Raw genomic sequence first — 16646 nt, 5'->3', positions numbered from 1 at the left:
TTCAGAGAGCAGGCTTTTTTTTTCAAAGGCAGAAAAGGTACAGAGAGTCTCTCCCCACTTTTGATATGCTTCCAGTGATGCTTGTATCAACCACTGAACAAACTAACATTTGGTATCTTAACATTTTAAAGATTTTAATTAAAACACTGTTGTAAATAACAGATCAGGGTCAGAATAAAACAACTAATCTGGTTCCTGTGTTCTGTTTCTCTCCAGCAACAAAATTTAGTGATAAACCTGTGTCCTTTGTTATCTCCCATGCCCATTTTTAAAAACAAATCTGTCCTAAAAAAGAATTAGTACAAGACAGAATCAATGTTGAAATCCTTTCCACTAGAGATCTGTGATGCTTTAAAGAAATAATACTTTTTGTTGTAAAAGTGTGCACTGAGCTACTGTTACTGAAAGGAGAGAGCAATTACTGCATTTTTAACTTTAAATAGACTTCTTTTCTAATTGACTTTAAATCTGAGCAGGCACAAGTGTAACAAACAATTTATGTTTCTTCTCCAGAGACACACTAATCTGCACGCTGAAATCTGTCATTTTCATATTCATAATCTGACCCTTCTGAAAAGTAACCTCTTGAATTAACAAGAGGGTATTTTTTTTAGGTCAACCAAAACGGTTTTTCTTTTAAGGATCTGATTTACAACCTGTTATGTATGTCAAAGGGCAAATTCAGAGGGGCAAGTTATTTATTTTTTAAAAAGTAAGGGTTTTTTTTATATAAGCCCTTGTGCAATAAATTTCTCCCATTTCAAACTATGCTGAGTTTACAGCTGTGTGCATGAAGAGCTATCAGAAACTTCCAGAGCTATTTTCTGTGTCCATTCTCACTGCTTGCTCAGTGCCTGCACACCTTAGAGTATGCAAGTAAGATACAGTTGATTTTTCACAAGTCAGGTATTAAATGAATGTGTGTTGGGGTTGGATGCTGGCCAAATGCCACTGCCCCCACAAAAAGCATTCACTCATTCTCCTCTGCTATAGTTAACCAGAGGAGGGAGAAAGAAAACACTTTAATGGCATTCATGTGTTTAGGTAAGGAGTGGGAAGAAACACTTTAAAGGCAAAAAAAGGCTCAAAATTTAAAAGGTATAAAGAAAAATGTATAAAGAGAATTAAAATAAGATAGTGAGAACTAAAATAAACCTTTAGGACACCTTTCCCAGCCCTTCCTTCTTTTCCGACAGCACAGGGAGACAAAACACGGGATTTTTAGACAGTTTGTTACTTCTAAAGACCTTTCTTCAGTTTGCTTAGGGAGAGGAGTCTCCTTTGCTATGCCATGGGGTCTTTACCACAGGAGACAGTTCTCTGTGAACTTTTCCAGTGTGGATCTAATTTTCATGAGTAGCAGTCCTGCCCAAATCCGGCTGAAATGTGAATCCCTCCCACAGGCAAAACCAGTCTTCCTGTAACTCCCTTTTTTGTGGGTCATTTAGTTCATGGAGTTTTGTTTTTAAGGATGAGCTGTTCTGGTATAAAATCAAGGATCTTCTTTTTTCTATCTCTGGAAGCAAGAGCTCTCTCTCTCTCTGTTCAAGCTTCTCACCAGATCACAACTTCTCAGCATCCATAGGTTCCAGTGTGAGCACCTTTTCCAGGTGGGCTGTGGGTGGATTCTACATCACCCCAAGCACTTCATGAATTGTAGGGAAACAGTCTGTTGTATTACATGGCTTGCAGAAGAATCTCAGCTCTGATGCTCGGAGCACCTCCTCCTCCCCCTTCCTCCTTTGCACCAACCTTAGAGTTGCCCTATCGTTCTCCTCACATGTTTTCACCTTTTCCTTTTCTCTGGCTCAGGAGAGAATTGGTGTTCGTAGGTTTGTTTGTTCTCAAGTTCTATCAAGTGAAACAGTTTTGATGAAGTTTTGCAGCACTGAAAGGTTGATCTTGTCCAGGCTTTGCATCAGGGAATCGCTCATAATTCTTCTCGCTGTTGGTCACGTCCTCTTTGCCGACACAGCACCAGCTGCACTGGCTGCTGGCTCCACTCAGCTGCCCTCCTCATGTGGAGGAAAAGAAAAGAAAAAAGCTGAAAAAAAGAAAAACGCTACCGTTTCTGTACTTTTGTTTGCAGTGGCCAGGCAGGCAAAGTCTATCGCTGGCCATGCAGTGGAGAAGGGACCAGTGGGCTCCACCAAGAAGGGGCCTGGCTGATCCCTCACCTGTCCCCAGAGGTGAGGGAGAAAGAGAGCTTCCTGTGGTTTTGTCTTTCTTAAATACTTTATCACAGAGACATTACTAGCTTTTCCACTTGGCTTAGCAGCATGTCTGTTCTCAGAGCCAGCCAGTGACTGTTTTTTCTAGGCATAGAGGAAGCTTTTAGCAGCTCCTCATGGAAAAAAATCACTTCTCTGGTTGGCTGCTTCCTTCCTCACCAAAAATCAATTTATGCAAAACCAACACAATGTGCTTTCCTAAACCCTACAGAAAACTCCTATGAGAGCACCAACTACTGAAAAGGAGAGCACAATGTCCATATTATATATGTGCTATCAGCTGATTTTGTTCACAAAAGGAAGACTGTAGAGATTTGTGGAGATTTTTGAAAGCTGTAGTTCCTGTGACTTATCTTATAAAAAAGACTTCCCATGTAATAGAATAGATACCTTCTGCTTTAGGTCATGTGCCTGTGTGATAGAACCCTGTTTCTGGTTCTGTCATGGGCCTATAAAAAATTCTGAGTAATACAATTTGAGCAAAGAAAAACAAGAAAAATACTGTATGCTGTTAAAAAACATAGTTGTACCCAAACTGGGATATCTGGTTACCTAACTTATGGTTTACTCTCATCTCTGCTCCTGCCACTTGCTATAATTTCTGGAGGTTACTTCTTTCACTGAAGTAAAATCTGCCAAATTTTCCTTCTCCACATCTCTCCTATCTCATGTTTAAATTGTCTATTTATGTATCCTCCTGTCAGCTTCACTTCGTGTCTGCTATTACAGTCTTCAGAATAACTATACCACACTTTTTCTTTCCAGCAGTGTGATAATCTGCAAGATGAATTTCACCAGTAGATCCTTAGATTTAATAATTTTATTTTTATATCCATGACTTAGCTTTAAACTATATGTGACTGTCTCAAATTTCCCTTTTTGTCTAAAGCTGTTGTGGCATGCAAGCAGTTGTGCACTGTCATATTGCCTTGGAATACAGCTCTGAGTCAGTTCCGACGTGAGGGCACTTTTCCAACAGTGTTGCTCAGTTAGCAAGAGCTATTAATGGAGATTTCTGGATGGTGAGAAGCCTGGCACTTTGTGCTGCTTTGTGTGGAGCCATCCACACAAAGTTGTTCATCTTTCCCTCTGGGACTCGTCGTGGACTGCACTCACTGGAAGAGCTGGCCTTGTGTGTATCATACCAGAGCTCTCCTACATTACAGGCTACTTCTGCTTTTGATGGGGTGGTGGCTGCAGCAGCAGAGGCAGGGATTCCTGCTGGATGACAGCTGTACATGTCCTGACACAGCTGTATCGTGACTCTGTGCTGGGCGTGAGCCTTCGTGTCCATTAATGGCATCTGTAGAGATGGAATAACACCAGGCTACCTCAAGCCAAAAGCTCTCAATTGTTGTCCTTTGTGTGGAGAAACTACTTGCACCTGTGCAAGAAAATAAGGAGAATCCAATTATGAAGAATGCACTCTATTTTATGCAAAATCCCATATTTATTCTACAAAACTGAATTATATGAATTGATACCAAAGCACCTTTTGTTTTCCATCTTTTATCCTTGTTTAATTTGTTCAGAAGTCCTGACATTTGAAGAACATGGTTTTGAAGTATTTTTCAGACCCCAGAATTGCAATTCAATTGATTTATAATTGGTATTTAATAACTTAACAAGTACAACTTACTGATCACTCAATGAAGAATATAAAAGTAATTAAAAGCAACACACAACAAAGTAACCAAAAAGCACACAACACTTTATGTTCAACTACAAAAGCACAGTTTTAAAATGGAAAGGGTGACACACTGACACACTGAAAAGTTATTTGCCAGGATCATTGGCTGGAAGGGATCATACTGCAAGTTGTGCCACCTGCACAGCTAGGCAATTCCCACTGATGGCTACATACTTATTGAGGGGTGCAGATATGAGGAGAGGCTGGGGAGGCATAAGAAAAGGGCCACAGAAGGCAAGCATCTGCACTATAATATAGAACGAGAAAATACAGTGGTAGGAGAGACTGAGATCTCACTGGCTGAAACAGCTCTTTTATCACTTTTCTTAGCTTCTGCTCTTCCTCCCACTCTCAAGTTGGTAAAGGGAACATATGGAAGCAGACTGCCAGTGCTGCTTGGCTTCACTCCAAAGCTGCTTGTAATGGTCTCCTCACTCCCTAACAGCATGTGTTTGCTTTGTCACATCTTCCCTCATGACTGCAGCTTACTATTCACTGCTCCCATGCACTGGCTTTCATGACAGAGTAGCCACCCTTGTAAAGGTAGCATTTGTGGCAGTGTGTGGCTGCATCCACACCTGGCATGACTTTTTAGACAGGAGGGGAAGATTACTACTGTTCTAGGCAAACAAATAGGTCTTCTTCCAGCAGGAGTAACTTTTTTGTTGCATGATTACATCCTGCTGTTTTGGCCAGGGCCAGTGATTGCCAGGCTTTTACCTTTACTGTCTGTGGGATGGGAAATTGGCAGACAAGTTCAGTCAAGGGGAAGAAGGAAGACACTTAGTTAGTGACAATGTGCCTACACATTCCTAAAATACGGACAATCCCTGTCATGGGAGAAGGGCTCTACTCCTTACATGAAGACAAGAAACTGGCCCACAGGGAAAAAAATAGAGGAAGGATGTTTTGCGAGTGATTTACTTTTTGTCCCAGAACAGGTGGACCATAACAGAACTAAAAGGAATAAGAGGAGCAGCAGCATCTAATGGCTTCACTGGGAACAGCTTTCACTTTTCATATACCTTTGTTTCAAATAACATGACACTGAGCAATGTCATTCCAAGTCAGCAAAAGTGATTCTTTATTGAAGCCAAGACTAGCATGAGTTTGTTAACACACAGCATATCCTTATAGCACTGGGACATCAGTGAAATCATTTATTTCCAGGAGCACATATAAGAAGTTAGTTATGTGCTGTAAACTAAAGTTCAGTTCTGATACTCCTGAGGGGCATGAGGTACACTGTCCAGATTAATATATTCTTACCTTAGAGTGGGTCTGGGGTGGTTTACAGGGCAGCAACAGCCACAGCAAGAGTGGTATAGAGCACGTACATGCAGGACATGAGAGTACTGGCAGTACAAGGCTGGCTTTTGCTAAAATGACCACAGTCTGGCTGTGCATCACTCACCTGTTCCCTTCTGCAAGTCACCCATTGCCCTGGAAATCCTTCTTCTCTTCCCAAAGAGGTGAGCTTTTACAGAAGAATTCCAAATATCCTGTTCACTCTGGAATACAGTGAGAAAATCTAAATGTAAATCTTCAGAAAGTAGTCAGGGTTCTCATAAGAAGGGCAAGGTGCTCACCAGCTTGTGAGCATTCACTGTTGTCCTTGTTAGGATCAATCCCCTGACTCCAGGGGCTTGACATTATGCACTGCCTCCTGGCTAAGCTAGTTCTACTCAGAAAAGAGTGCTAGTGTAACTCCTGACAGCAGAACTGGCAAAGCTGCCCCACTCCCAGAAAAAGGCTAATGCTACCACTTCAGACTATTAAAACAAGCTTATATTAGCTCAACACTCTGTATGCTGGAAACAAAGAGATTTTGATACAGTCATTGGCACAGTGAAACTGACATTACTATCTTGTGGAATCAGGGCTTCACTGATTATAAGAACAAGAGGTGAAATGGAAGTCTGCATGTATAGTTCTACATGCTACTATGATTTCTGACCTTTCTCCTATTTTTTCCACCCATTTTTCTTTTAAATTGATGTAAAAGATTTTGAGCAATAATGCAGCTCACGATCTTCAAGTATTACATTGAAATGCCATTTATCACACTTCTGTTCCCTCCACTAAAGTTAAAATCTTTCCAAAATTTTGTGAGAAAATGTCTTTGCTGTAAAGCCTAGAAAAATTATCTTGCTATTTCAAATTGTTCCAGGAGCTGCTATTAAATAACTCTTCAGTTAAAGTTTTACCTAACACTGGTATTTTCTGCTTAACCTTTTGCAAGATTTTACAATTGGTATCTGCATATGGTCTAATTTGAAGCTGTAACTTTTACTTATACTACCAGAGATCTATTCCTCACTTCTACTATGTGAATGTCTAGCAGTTGCCCGGTCTTCAATGCCAGAAATTCTGCCTAAGTTCTGCAGTCTTAGCTATGTGCTCATGTGGCACACGGACATTCATCATCCCCGCTTTCTTCTAACCATCATGTTTGCATTTGATGCTGGAAAGATTCCTCCACTTTATGAGAAGAAACGCTCTTTACAAGAGTGAAGGGTAAAGAGTTAAAGGTGTTTGTTACAGCTTCGTTTTGTTATTCGAAGGTCCATTCTCTGTAAAACTGTGATCTATTTCATTGGAGCAGAGTACTGATGAAGACAGACCACTTGATGGTCTAGTCAGCACTTGAACACTTTAGACTAAAAAACTTGATGGATTTTCTTGTCAGATGATCTGAGCACTCATCACCACCATCTGAGTTTGGCATAAACATTGCAAATCCCAAAGTCATAGAAAATGGAGAGAACTAGGATTTGAAAGAATAATATGAAGTAAGTTCATTACACAACACTTCATAAACAAAAGTATCCACATACACCATTCACAGAAGCACCCTGAACTCCTTTTTCTGAGTAAAAAGTCAATTCATATTAAGATAGTTTTGTTTGCTAAGAAAGCCTCTGGTTTAGAGTTATCGAAAAACACTAATTAAACCAGTTCCAGAAGGCTGGAGAATTTTCAGTTAAAAAAGACATTTTTATCTAAAGCAATTCACCCATTCTCTACTAAGAGTTATTTTTCAATAAACTTACTAGCACTTAATGAATCAGAATGATGGATTTATGAGCTATTTCTTGTAACAGAAACAGTTAACTGCAAGTAGGTTATTCTAAAAAAATTGGGAAAGCACAGTGTCAAGAGGGTTTTTTTGAGGATGGGCATCCTTGGCTAATCATGTCTTTTTCTAACTCAAACTTTGCCAACTGTATATAGTTGATATGAAATCAAGAAAGCATCATTCCCCTTACCTTTTGTTCTCAAGACTTACTTGTGGAAGATGAGGAAAATTACAATGTCAACCCTCAGCATCAAATGATGACCAGTTATTTACCCATGTGGTTCATGTATAGTAGAAACTACTCAATTAGCTGGATAGATAAATTAATTTTCATTTTCAAATAGCTTTCAGCCAGTTGGTTCATCCCAAAGTTAACACCTCTAGTAGAATGGTAGCACTTACAGTAGAATTTGGCAGCACCTATATGCTACCAAAGTTCTACCTTTTAATCATAGAATCATAGAACACTTATTTGGAAGGGACCCACAGAGATCCTCAAAGTCCAGCTTTTGGCCCTATGCAGGACATTGTAAGAGTCACACCATGTGCCTGAGAGCATTGTCCAATGCCTCTTGAACTCTGTCAGGCTGTGACCACTTCCCTGGGGGGGCTGTTCCTGTGCCCAACCACTCCCTGTGTGAAGAACCTTCTCCTAACATCCAACCTCAACATCCCCTGACTCAGCTTCACGCTGTTACCTTGAGTCCTGTCACGGGTCACAATAAAGGAACAATCAGTGTCTGCCCCTCCTCTTGCCCTCATGAGGAAGTTGCAGACAGCAAAGAGGTAGGTCTCCCCTCAGTCCCCTTGAGGCTGAACAGACCAAGTGACCTCAGCCTCTACTCACACAGCTTCCCCTCAAGGCCCTTCACCGTCTTTGTGGCCCTCCTTTGAACACTCTCCAACACCTTCATGTCTTTCTTATGCTGTAGCACCCAGAGCTGCCCCAGCACTGGAGGTGAGGCTGCCCCAGAGCAGACCGAGCAGGACATTCCCTTCCCCTACCTGGCTGATGCTGTCCCTGATGTCCCCTGGACACGGGTGGCCCTCCTGGCTGCCGGGGCACTGCTGACTTTGTTCAGCTTGCCATTGACCAGGGCCCCCAGGTCCCTTTTCACAGCGCTGCTCTCCAGCCTCTCATTCCTCAGTCTGTCCATACATCCAGGGCTGCCCCATCCCAGTGCAGAATCCAGCACCTGCCCTTGTCAAACTTTACAATGGCTGGTGATTGTCTCTCTGATTTGTCAAGATCTCTGCAGAGCCTCTCTACCCTCTAGGGAGTTCACAGCTCCTCCCAGTTTAATGCTGCCAGCAAACTTACTTAGTATTCCATTGAATTCTGTGTCCAGGTGAAGGAGCGTGTTGAAGAGGATAGAGCCCTGAGGAACCCCACTAGTTGACAGGATGCTGATGTTTTTGTAAAATACATACTACTCTTTCCAAAGAAAACATCCCACTGCAGTTTCATAATTGCCTTGAAAGGCATGCAAGAGGAGAGATTATTCCTCTGTAACTGTGCAGGAATTATTATCAGAGAAATGTCACAATATCAAATGTGTACTTGGAAGCACCAGCAGCCATACAGGAAAATACATCCTTTTCAGCCAGACTTTCATTCATTCATGGATGCATGCATTCATTCATGTTTAGCTCAAAGAGAGGCAAATACACAGTTGTCAGTGCACACAGCATTTGGACTACCAAAATATACTGAGCCATGATACATATATAGCCATGGGTGAATATTGGAAAACAGCATGACTTCATGTGCTGTCACCATAACTTGGTTATATGTACGATTGGGACTAATACTGCAACATACTTTTGTTTGTGCAACAGCTGCCTTTCAATTTTTTAAGAGCATTTTACACTTCATAGCAACCAAGAAGTTGAAAGTGTTTTGCTTAGCAGCTATGCTTTTATGATTTGTCCCATTTCCATACCATTTTATGTCTGACAGTACTTCACAAGAACTGAGAAACTTCTGCATAAATCAGAGCAGATCTTGAAGCAAGTATTGCTTTCCTCTGTAGATCCATGCAAAATCATTTCTCATGTACATATGGAATTCTTCCTGACCTGTTGGCAGAACAGCCCAATTGTAATGACTGTCAGTGTAAACATCAGAGTAAAGATATATGTACAATTATTAAAAATCATAGAAGGGCTAACACTAGTTAGCACCTCACAGTCTAGATTATTACATGGGGGAAAAATTTACATATTTGAATAGCAAAAAAGAACAGGTTTACTGTCACAACAATTTTGTTTGACCTGTCTCAAACCTCTTTTTTTATTTATTTGGATTTAAATGGAAGTTAAAATTATTTCTTTAGAAAGCATATAAAGAAATTCAGGATTTGCTGGTTTTGAAAGTATTGCATCAATGTAGACTGTTTTGGTAGCATTGAATTTCACATTTCAACCGTAGCTCTGAAGCAAAGGTGTACCTTTGCATTTATTTGCATCTTTTGGACCAGGTTGTTCAAACTGCACTGTCGGCATTTCTGAGGAAGTAGAGTGCTTTGAACTGTTGGGAACGTTTGAATACTTCCAAGAGGCCTTTTTAATGCTTCCTCCCACGGAAGCGGGGTTTTGTCACCGTGGTTCAAAGCTACCGTCCTCGCAGAACCTTTGCACAAGTCACCTGAGCAGCCACAAGCTGGGTAACCATGCCAATAGGAGGCAGGAACCAGAGAGTACATTCCTGTTTTACCAAGTAAGGCTTTCTGGCTACCTTCGCCCGTGCTCCTAACTCCCCGAACCAGCCCGGCCGTCCCGCCGCGCCCTGTGAGGGGTGCGGGAGCGGAGGGCGGGGAGGCCGCCGGGGCTGGGCTGGGGCCGGCACACGAGGGGATACACCAGGGGACATACCCGGGTACACACCCGGCAGGGGCCGGGCCGCCCCTGCCCGCCCACCGGCCCAGCCGCCCCTCCGGAGAGCCCCGGGTCTCCTTCCCACACGGCTGCCGAAGGTGCGGGACACAGCCCGCATTGCCCCACAGGAGCAGCAAACACGACCACGGCCCCTGACTGCGGGCCCTCCCAGCCCAGGAACCGCTTTTCTCCCACTCTTTGCCCCTTCTCCCCTCCTCCCGCCCCGCCCACGCCCAGGGAGCGGCCCCCGCTCCCACATGAGCTCCCCCCGCCCGCCCCGGGAGCGGCCGCTCCGCCTTCGTCCCTTCCTCCCTGCCCGGGCCATCCCACCCGGAACTTCACTTCCGGGGCGGCCATTTTGGGCGGTCCGTGGCTGGTCGGTGCGGCGGGGCGGGCTCGGCCCGGGCCGCGGGGCTGTGACAGCGGCGGTGACAGCGGCGGTGACAGCGGCTGTGACACCGGCTGTGACAGCGCCGGCGGGGACACCTGCGCCGGGCACTGTCGGGGCGCCGCCGCAGGGGCAGAGCCGCCGCCCGGGGACCGCAGCGCCCGCCTGCCCCCGCCATGTCGGACTTCGACAGCAACCCCTTCGCCGACCCGGACCTCAACAACCCCTTCAAGGTGAGGGGGGCCGCAGGGTTTCCTCGGTGTCGGTCTGCGCCGAGCCTCGGGCTTCTCCGAGAGGAAGGAAGGAAGGAATAGGGGGGAAGGGAATAAGGAGGGGAGGAAGGTGGGAAGGGCCCCGTGGGAGCTGCGGGCCGGGGTCTGTGCCCTCAGCGGGCTGCGGAGGCCCGGAGTGGGGAGGGGGCAGGGCGCGGAGGATACGCAGCGTGTCAACTTCAGGAGTCCGTGTTTCCTTCTGTAGCTAAAATAACATCAGTCGTGTTTCAGATGCGTTATTTCGATAGGAAGAAAAGAAAAGCTTGTGGGTTTGTTGTGTTTGGGTTTTTTGGTTGTTTGTTTGATTGATTGTTTGGTTTTTTTGACCCTAGCTTTTTGCTAGGGGTAGAACTACAGTCTTTTTTTTTTCTTTCGTCTGGTTGAGCCAAATAGTTTAACTTAATGAATTTGTGAATTTACCCTCTTCTTCTCTAGCCTCCTCCCAACCCCCTTAAAGCTTACTGGTTCCCTTACCTTATATCTGAAGTATATCAGGGTACCAATGGCTGGGCATGAGTTCTGTGCTGCATCTCAAACTGCTTTGTTGTATTGTACTAGAAAGCTTTTAGTTTTTGCATTGTTGGCTTGTCATACAGCTATGAATTCTTTCTTCACTCACTGGCTTCAGCTGTCAAAACCAACTGACCTTCCTAGATGTCTTCTCTCCTGTTTTTCTCTTTGTTATTTGAATCCAGTTCGGCTGACTTCTGAAGCTACCTATTTTACTGAACTTGCAGCAATTTAAAGCACACAGATAGTATATGGCAGCGAGTTCAGAATGTTAGCTGGAATAATTAAGCTTTTTAAAAATTGAGCTGTCACATTTCAAGCCAAGCATACTTCTGTCCACATTGATGCTGGAAGCATAATATAGTCGGTCTGAATCATTAGTTTAGTTTCTATGGTCATAAAACATAGGCAATAGGGGTCATTAGGCAAGAATTCCATAGGGTAAGATCTGTTTTCACTTGTTGTATGCAGTGCAATGACCTTCCAGGTGAACACAAGTCCTAGTGTTGAGTCTGCTGCCAACAATACTTTGGGCTGGTACCAACGTCAGTGAGCACTGTTCTTTTTGGCACCAAGTGCTGAAAACGTGTCATTCTAGGATGTGTCTTCATCAACACAAATACATGATGCTTTTCTTCCTACTTCCATCATTCTTGTAAGAGTTAATGAAATAACATATAGCAAAATCCAGGGTGGTAAGGGGTATAAGATGCAAAACAGCTGCCTCTGCAGTGCTCATCGGGCTGTGTAACTGGTCCTGTGTAGCGTTGTGAGACCTAAACTAGGCACACACCCAAATTATACTTCCAGTTTGAAGATACTGCTTCGAGTGCAAAAGCTTATTCCAGTTTCTCTTTAGAGGAAGTCTTCTATTGTAAGTGTTGGGCAGAATCCATGCTCTGCTTCTCATCTGCAGTGCATCATGGTAAGAGGACTCTTTAACAGCTTCTCTGTAACTTGAAGCTCTCTGTTAGGATTTCTTCATTTGCAGAAGATGGTTCAGGAAAGCTGTGTACCTTTCCTTTTCCAGAAGCTTTTTTCTCTTCCTTCAGTCTTTGCTAGCTTCCATCACATTCTACTGCCCATAAAAGGTAATCTTGCATACCTTTACTTACCCGTGCATTTAACTTGAAGGCTCATATATCAGCTAAAGCTTGATGGGCATCTTGTTGGAAAAACAGCTTTGAAATTAGTGGATGGTAATGCATGTATGTATTTAAGTTTCGTCTATGTGTTTTAAAATACTTTATGCACAGAACCAGTATTTCCAGATGGACTGTGACAGCCTAAGTCATATTGTCTGAACACTATCCTTATGTACTCGTTTTTTTTTTTGATATCTTTTCTTGATATATTTATGTATGATGTGATTAGTTGTTTTCCTTGGTTTTGAAGCTGCTTCCTGTGCTAATGTAAAATCACAAAGTAGTATGGCAGAGAGGGGTTAGGAAGGCATCAGGTGGAAGAGTTGTTGCCAAGGTCTAAAGATAGATCCCTCTTTTTCTTAAACATTTTGGTTTTACTAGCTGTCTGTGATCTACATGGGAGGTTTCCTGTGACTGTTCTTATGCCTTTTAATAAAAAGATTAGAGCAGAGCTTCTTGCTTGATGTCGAATCAAATAAAAGTGTTCTCTGGAAAGATAAAGGTAAAACATAAACATCTAGTGCTCAGTATTTTGTGCAGTTAATACTTTTGAAAGTCTAAAAATAAATTACTTGCTGGAAAAACTGAAATTAGCATACCTGACTTGATCATGAAGTGCTGTAGATTTTGAGACAAGTGGCTACCTAACCTTTGCATTTTTTAAATTCTTTATTGCTTTAAAAAAGCAACAAACTGGAACTGAATTCAGACTCAGATATGCTTTTGAAGTCATAGTTTTCCTCTCTAAGTAAATGCCCTCTGAATGCTATACCAAACAACAAGGCCAAAAGATGGGGTTTTTTTTGAAAGACAGAGGGTCCTGAAACAAACAAGTGACATGCTAACATTTACAAGCTTTTGATAACATTAAAGTTGTGCAGAATGCATTCATGTACCATACAAATGAAGATGTGAGAATCCTTTTATAATATGATGTATCAGTAGTGTGATGAAGTACACAGTTGATGTAACCTCAGGTATCATGGTTGTAGTGGTTAGTAATCTATTAATTTCATTTACTAAGAAGCACTACTTGTAGCTTGTGAGTGTGAATTCACATTTCATAAAGCTCTCATTTACAAATGCTGCAGTCCCACCAAACAAGGTGAGCAGAGCAGATGTGTTGGTGGTAACTGCACTCAGTGCTAGGCAGATCTACAGAGAGGAGGCAGATCTGAGCCCAAGTTAAAAAGCCAAGCCAGGGTTAGGGTCACGCCCAGTGAAAGTCAGCAGGATCAGCTGACAGACCTCTGATGACCAGGTAAGGTGTTAGTAAGGAATGGGGTCTGACCACTTAATGGAAGTTTGGGAATCCTCGAGGTCCTGGCAGTCTGTCTTAAATAGGGTAAAGCAGCATGAAATAAATTTTGTATGACTAAACAAAGGCACATTTCTAATGTAGCTGTCTCATTGTGTTCTTTTTTTTTTTTTTTTTTTAATGTCATAGGATAGGTGATAGTTGTAGTCTTCTGTCTTGGAAGGTGATACAGTTACAAAGGTTCTGAAATAGCAGTCTCAAAATTCAATGTAAGTATCATTTACTCTGAAACAATCAGAACTTCATCTGCAATAAAAATTGTAGGTCCTGTGTTCTTGGTTTGTTTTTTTTTTTTTTTTTTTTTGACATTAACAGTCCTACTACTCAGAGAAGGTTTTTTTAAGTAGAGTTATGAATTTCATAGGCTTTTGGATCTTGGCTGACAGACGGCAAAAGGTTTGAAAACTAACTTTTAATTATCCAGGCATATGAAACAGTTATTTTTGGTGGCTGTAGAATGAGAACAATAAAGACTGAGTTATGCAATAAATTCTGTTGGGTCAGTTCATCTGATATGTTTAGCTCTGACTGAGCAGATGCATGTATTTGACACCGCAGAAATTATGGTAAGCCTGAAAACTAAGATTTCTGTTCAAATGTGAATGGTGGCCTTCAGGTAAAAGCCAAATCACTATGTGATAAGAAGATTTTTCTTTATCAGATTTAGCGTGGGAGGACACAATCAGAGCAGACCTCAAATGTATGTAATGTTAAGTATTTGAGTAGTTTATTTGAGTTGGATTAGGGGTTCAAACTGTGGTTACCTTTGAGTTGTTGCTCCAAAAAGACACAGATCTTACGTAGTTCTGTCATGACTGACCTTCTTGTTTGGTTGGCTGAGACACTCTGCAATACCCAAAAATGGCACTGAATTGCTCCTGCTGAGGTCACAGGATTATTTGATGCACTAGAAGTAATTTCAGTTGTAAGTTGGCTATTACACTTGATCTTAACTCACGTGAGCACAAAGTAATCTGTCTGGTTTGGTGGGAAGTACAACCTGCAGGTTTGATACCGAAAGCAGTTGTGCAAATGACTGCTACCTTCTGTGACAGCAGAATCTGTACAGTTTCTACTGTGATTGCTAAAGTGAAGTTAAAGTGATAGAAACTTACAGGAAGAAAGAGAAATCCTGATTTTTTTGGAAGAATTGGGATCCTATTATATAAAATGTTTCTGCAGCTTTAGAGTGAAGCAGTTTTGTTGCATGCATGTATGCATAACTGAGTTTTAATTTCTGTATCTGACTATAAAATATACTGATTTAAATTGTTTGTCCTGAAGTTAGTAAAGGACATAAAATAGGTATTTTTTTCTGACTTTTACTATATAGTTCCCCTTCATGTCTTCAAAATTATGAATACCCCTAAATCTTGCATAATTTAATCCTGAATATTGTGGTAGTGGATTGTCCTTTAGCTATCCTACATGGAAGTTGGCTTTCAAGAGCACACTTCACCAGCGCTGTAACTGCACTGTAATCTGTTAAAACTGTGAAGTGTTTCAATAGTTATTCAGTATCTTACAGCTGTGTTTTTCCCTCTAGATTTTCCCTGAAGTGTTAGCACATATTGCCTAGTGTTATTATTGCACTGAGATTCAACATTGTAAAGAGGAACATACACATATCAGAGCTGGGAAAGGAGAATGATTCAAGAGCAGCTATGAGATGGAGGTGGTACTTTGTTAGGCATCCAGTACTCTGTTGCAAGATGAGACTGGTGCAGACTTTAGGACAAATTTGGCCTTGTCAGCCTCTGAAGTTCCTGTAGGTTTCAGAGCTGGGGACCTTGCCTTGCTCAGTTGCTCAGGAGCCTTCACAGCTCTGCTTTCATGTGATGAAAATGACATATAACAGGCAGCATTCAAAAAACAAGTATAAGAAAACACAGTGCACTACTTTACAGTATCCTATTTAATAATTATGTCCAGGCGGAGTTGGAAAGAAAACTATTTGAACATGATTTCATGAGGGAGTTGGGAAAATGGCTATGTGATCAATATGTTAAACTTGAAAAACTTGGAATTGTGAAAAAACTGTTATGTGGCTACTTGGTTATTTTTATTCTTTTTAGTCCAAAGATTTTTATCAAATGTTTATTCAACATGTATGGATTGCAATTTTGGAGGCTTCATCCAGCAGTTTTATGGAACTGAGAAACACTCCAGAACCTGTTTATGGAAAGTGTGATGGGTAATTTTCTCTTTGGTCAAAAAATCAAGAAATTCAGACCAACAGTTTCAGGCATTTTGTGTTGCATTTTTGCTTAATTTTCTGACCCAGCGGTGTTATCTTAGGGAGTACTTCATAGACAGCAAGAAGTACAACTGTTACTATTACTATAACCTCTTCCCACCCCCAACATCAAAATGCACAAAACTTCAGTATGCATTCTTTCCTAAATCTTACTTTCCAGCTATTTTTTAGGTTCTGTGTAGCGTAAGTGATTCTTATTTGAAATTGTTTCCAATTGCTGATGTGTTATAAAAGCATTATAATCTCTATCCAAATCAGTGTTTATAAACCCCATTTCCTGACCTCTGCAATAAAATACTGCCTTTATTTCCCTCCTAGTCCTTGTGACTAAACTGAAAAAATATTCTGTGCAGAAAATGCTTTTGTCTTTTTGGTAAAAGAGTAGGTATCCCTCAAAGTGGAAAGTGTTTCAGCAACATGAACGACAGTTTGGAGGGGCTGATTCCTAGTTCACTATTCCCTTCACGTATATCAAAATAACAACTAAAAATGTAAGCTTAGCTGATGGTGTTTTTCAGATTATTACTACATTATGTATTTTATAGAAGTATTTTACTGGTGGTGGAACAATTCTGGACCCATCCAGTGAACAGTAATACCAATAACCATTGTTACAGATGTATTTACTTCTTCAGTCTTTAATTTGGTAGTGTCTTCTGTCTTAGTGAAACTGGTAGCTGATGACTGGTTTTGGTCTCCTAGACAACAGAGGTCTATTCCCTTCAATTTTGTTTTTTAAAAAGCTGTAAAATCTTATGTAGAATGGATTATTCTGCTCTGTTTTAAACATTGTTGTTTGTAGTTAATTGTATTTGTATGCCCTCTTTGATAATTCGGAATTCAGTTTTATCTACATCTGTGTGATGTGAACATAATCTA

At 41.6% G+C, this 16646-nt stretch overlaps 1 protein-coding gene across 1 annotated transcript in view; it reads left to right on the top strand.

Annotated features, from left to right (window-relative positions):
* Positions 1-10214: 10214 nt before the first annotated feature.
* The window catches only part of SCAMP1 (secretory carrier membrane protein 1), a 43496-nt gene continuing 37064 nt past the window's right edge, over positions 10215-16646 (top strand). Inside the window, exon 1 of the mRNA XM_063422686.1 lies at positions 10215-10498. Coding sequence (XP_063278756.1) covers positions 10442-10498 — 57 coding nt within the window. The 5' untranslated portion in view covers positions 10215-10441. The remainder of the gene's footprint in view (positions 10499-16646) is intronic.

Source organism: Prinia subflava, chromosome Z, assembly GCF_021018805.1.
Source record: "Prinia subflava isolate CZ2003 ecotype Zambia chromosome Z, Cam_Psub_1.2, whole genome shotgun sequence".
Classification (NCBI taxonomy): Eukaryota; Metazoa; Chordata; class Aves; order Passeriformes; family Cisticolidae; genus Prinia; species Prinia subflava.
Note: the sequence above shows the minus strand (reverse complement) of the source record. Positions and strands in the feature narration are given on the sequence as shown.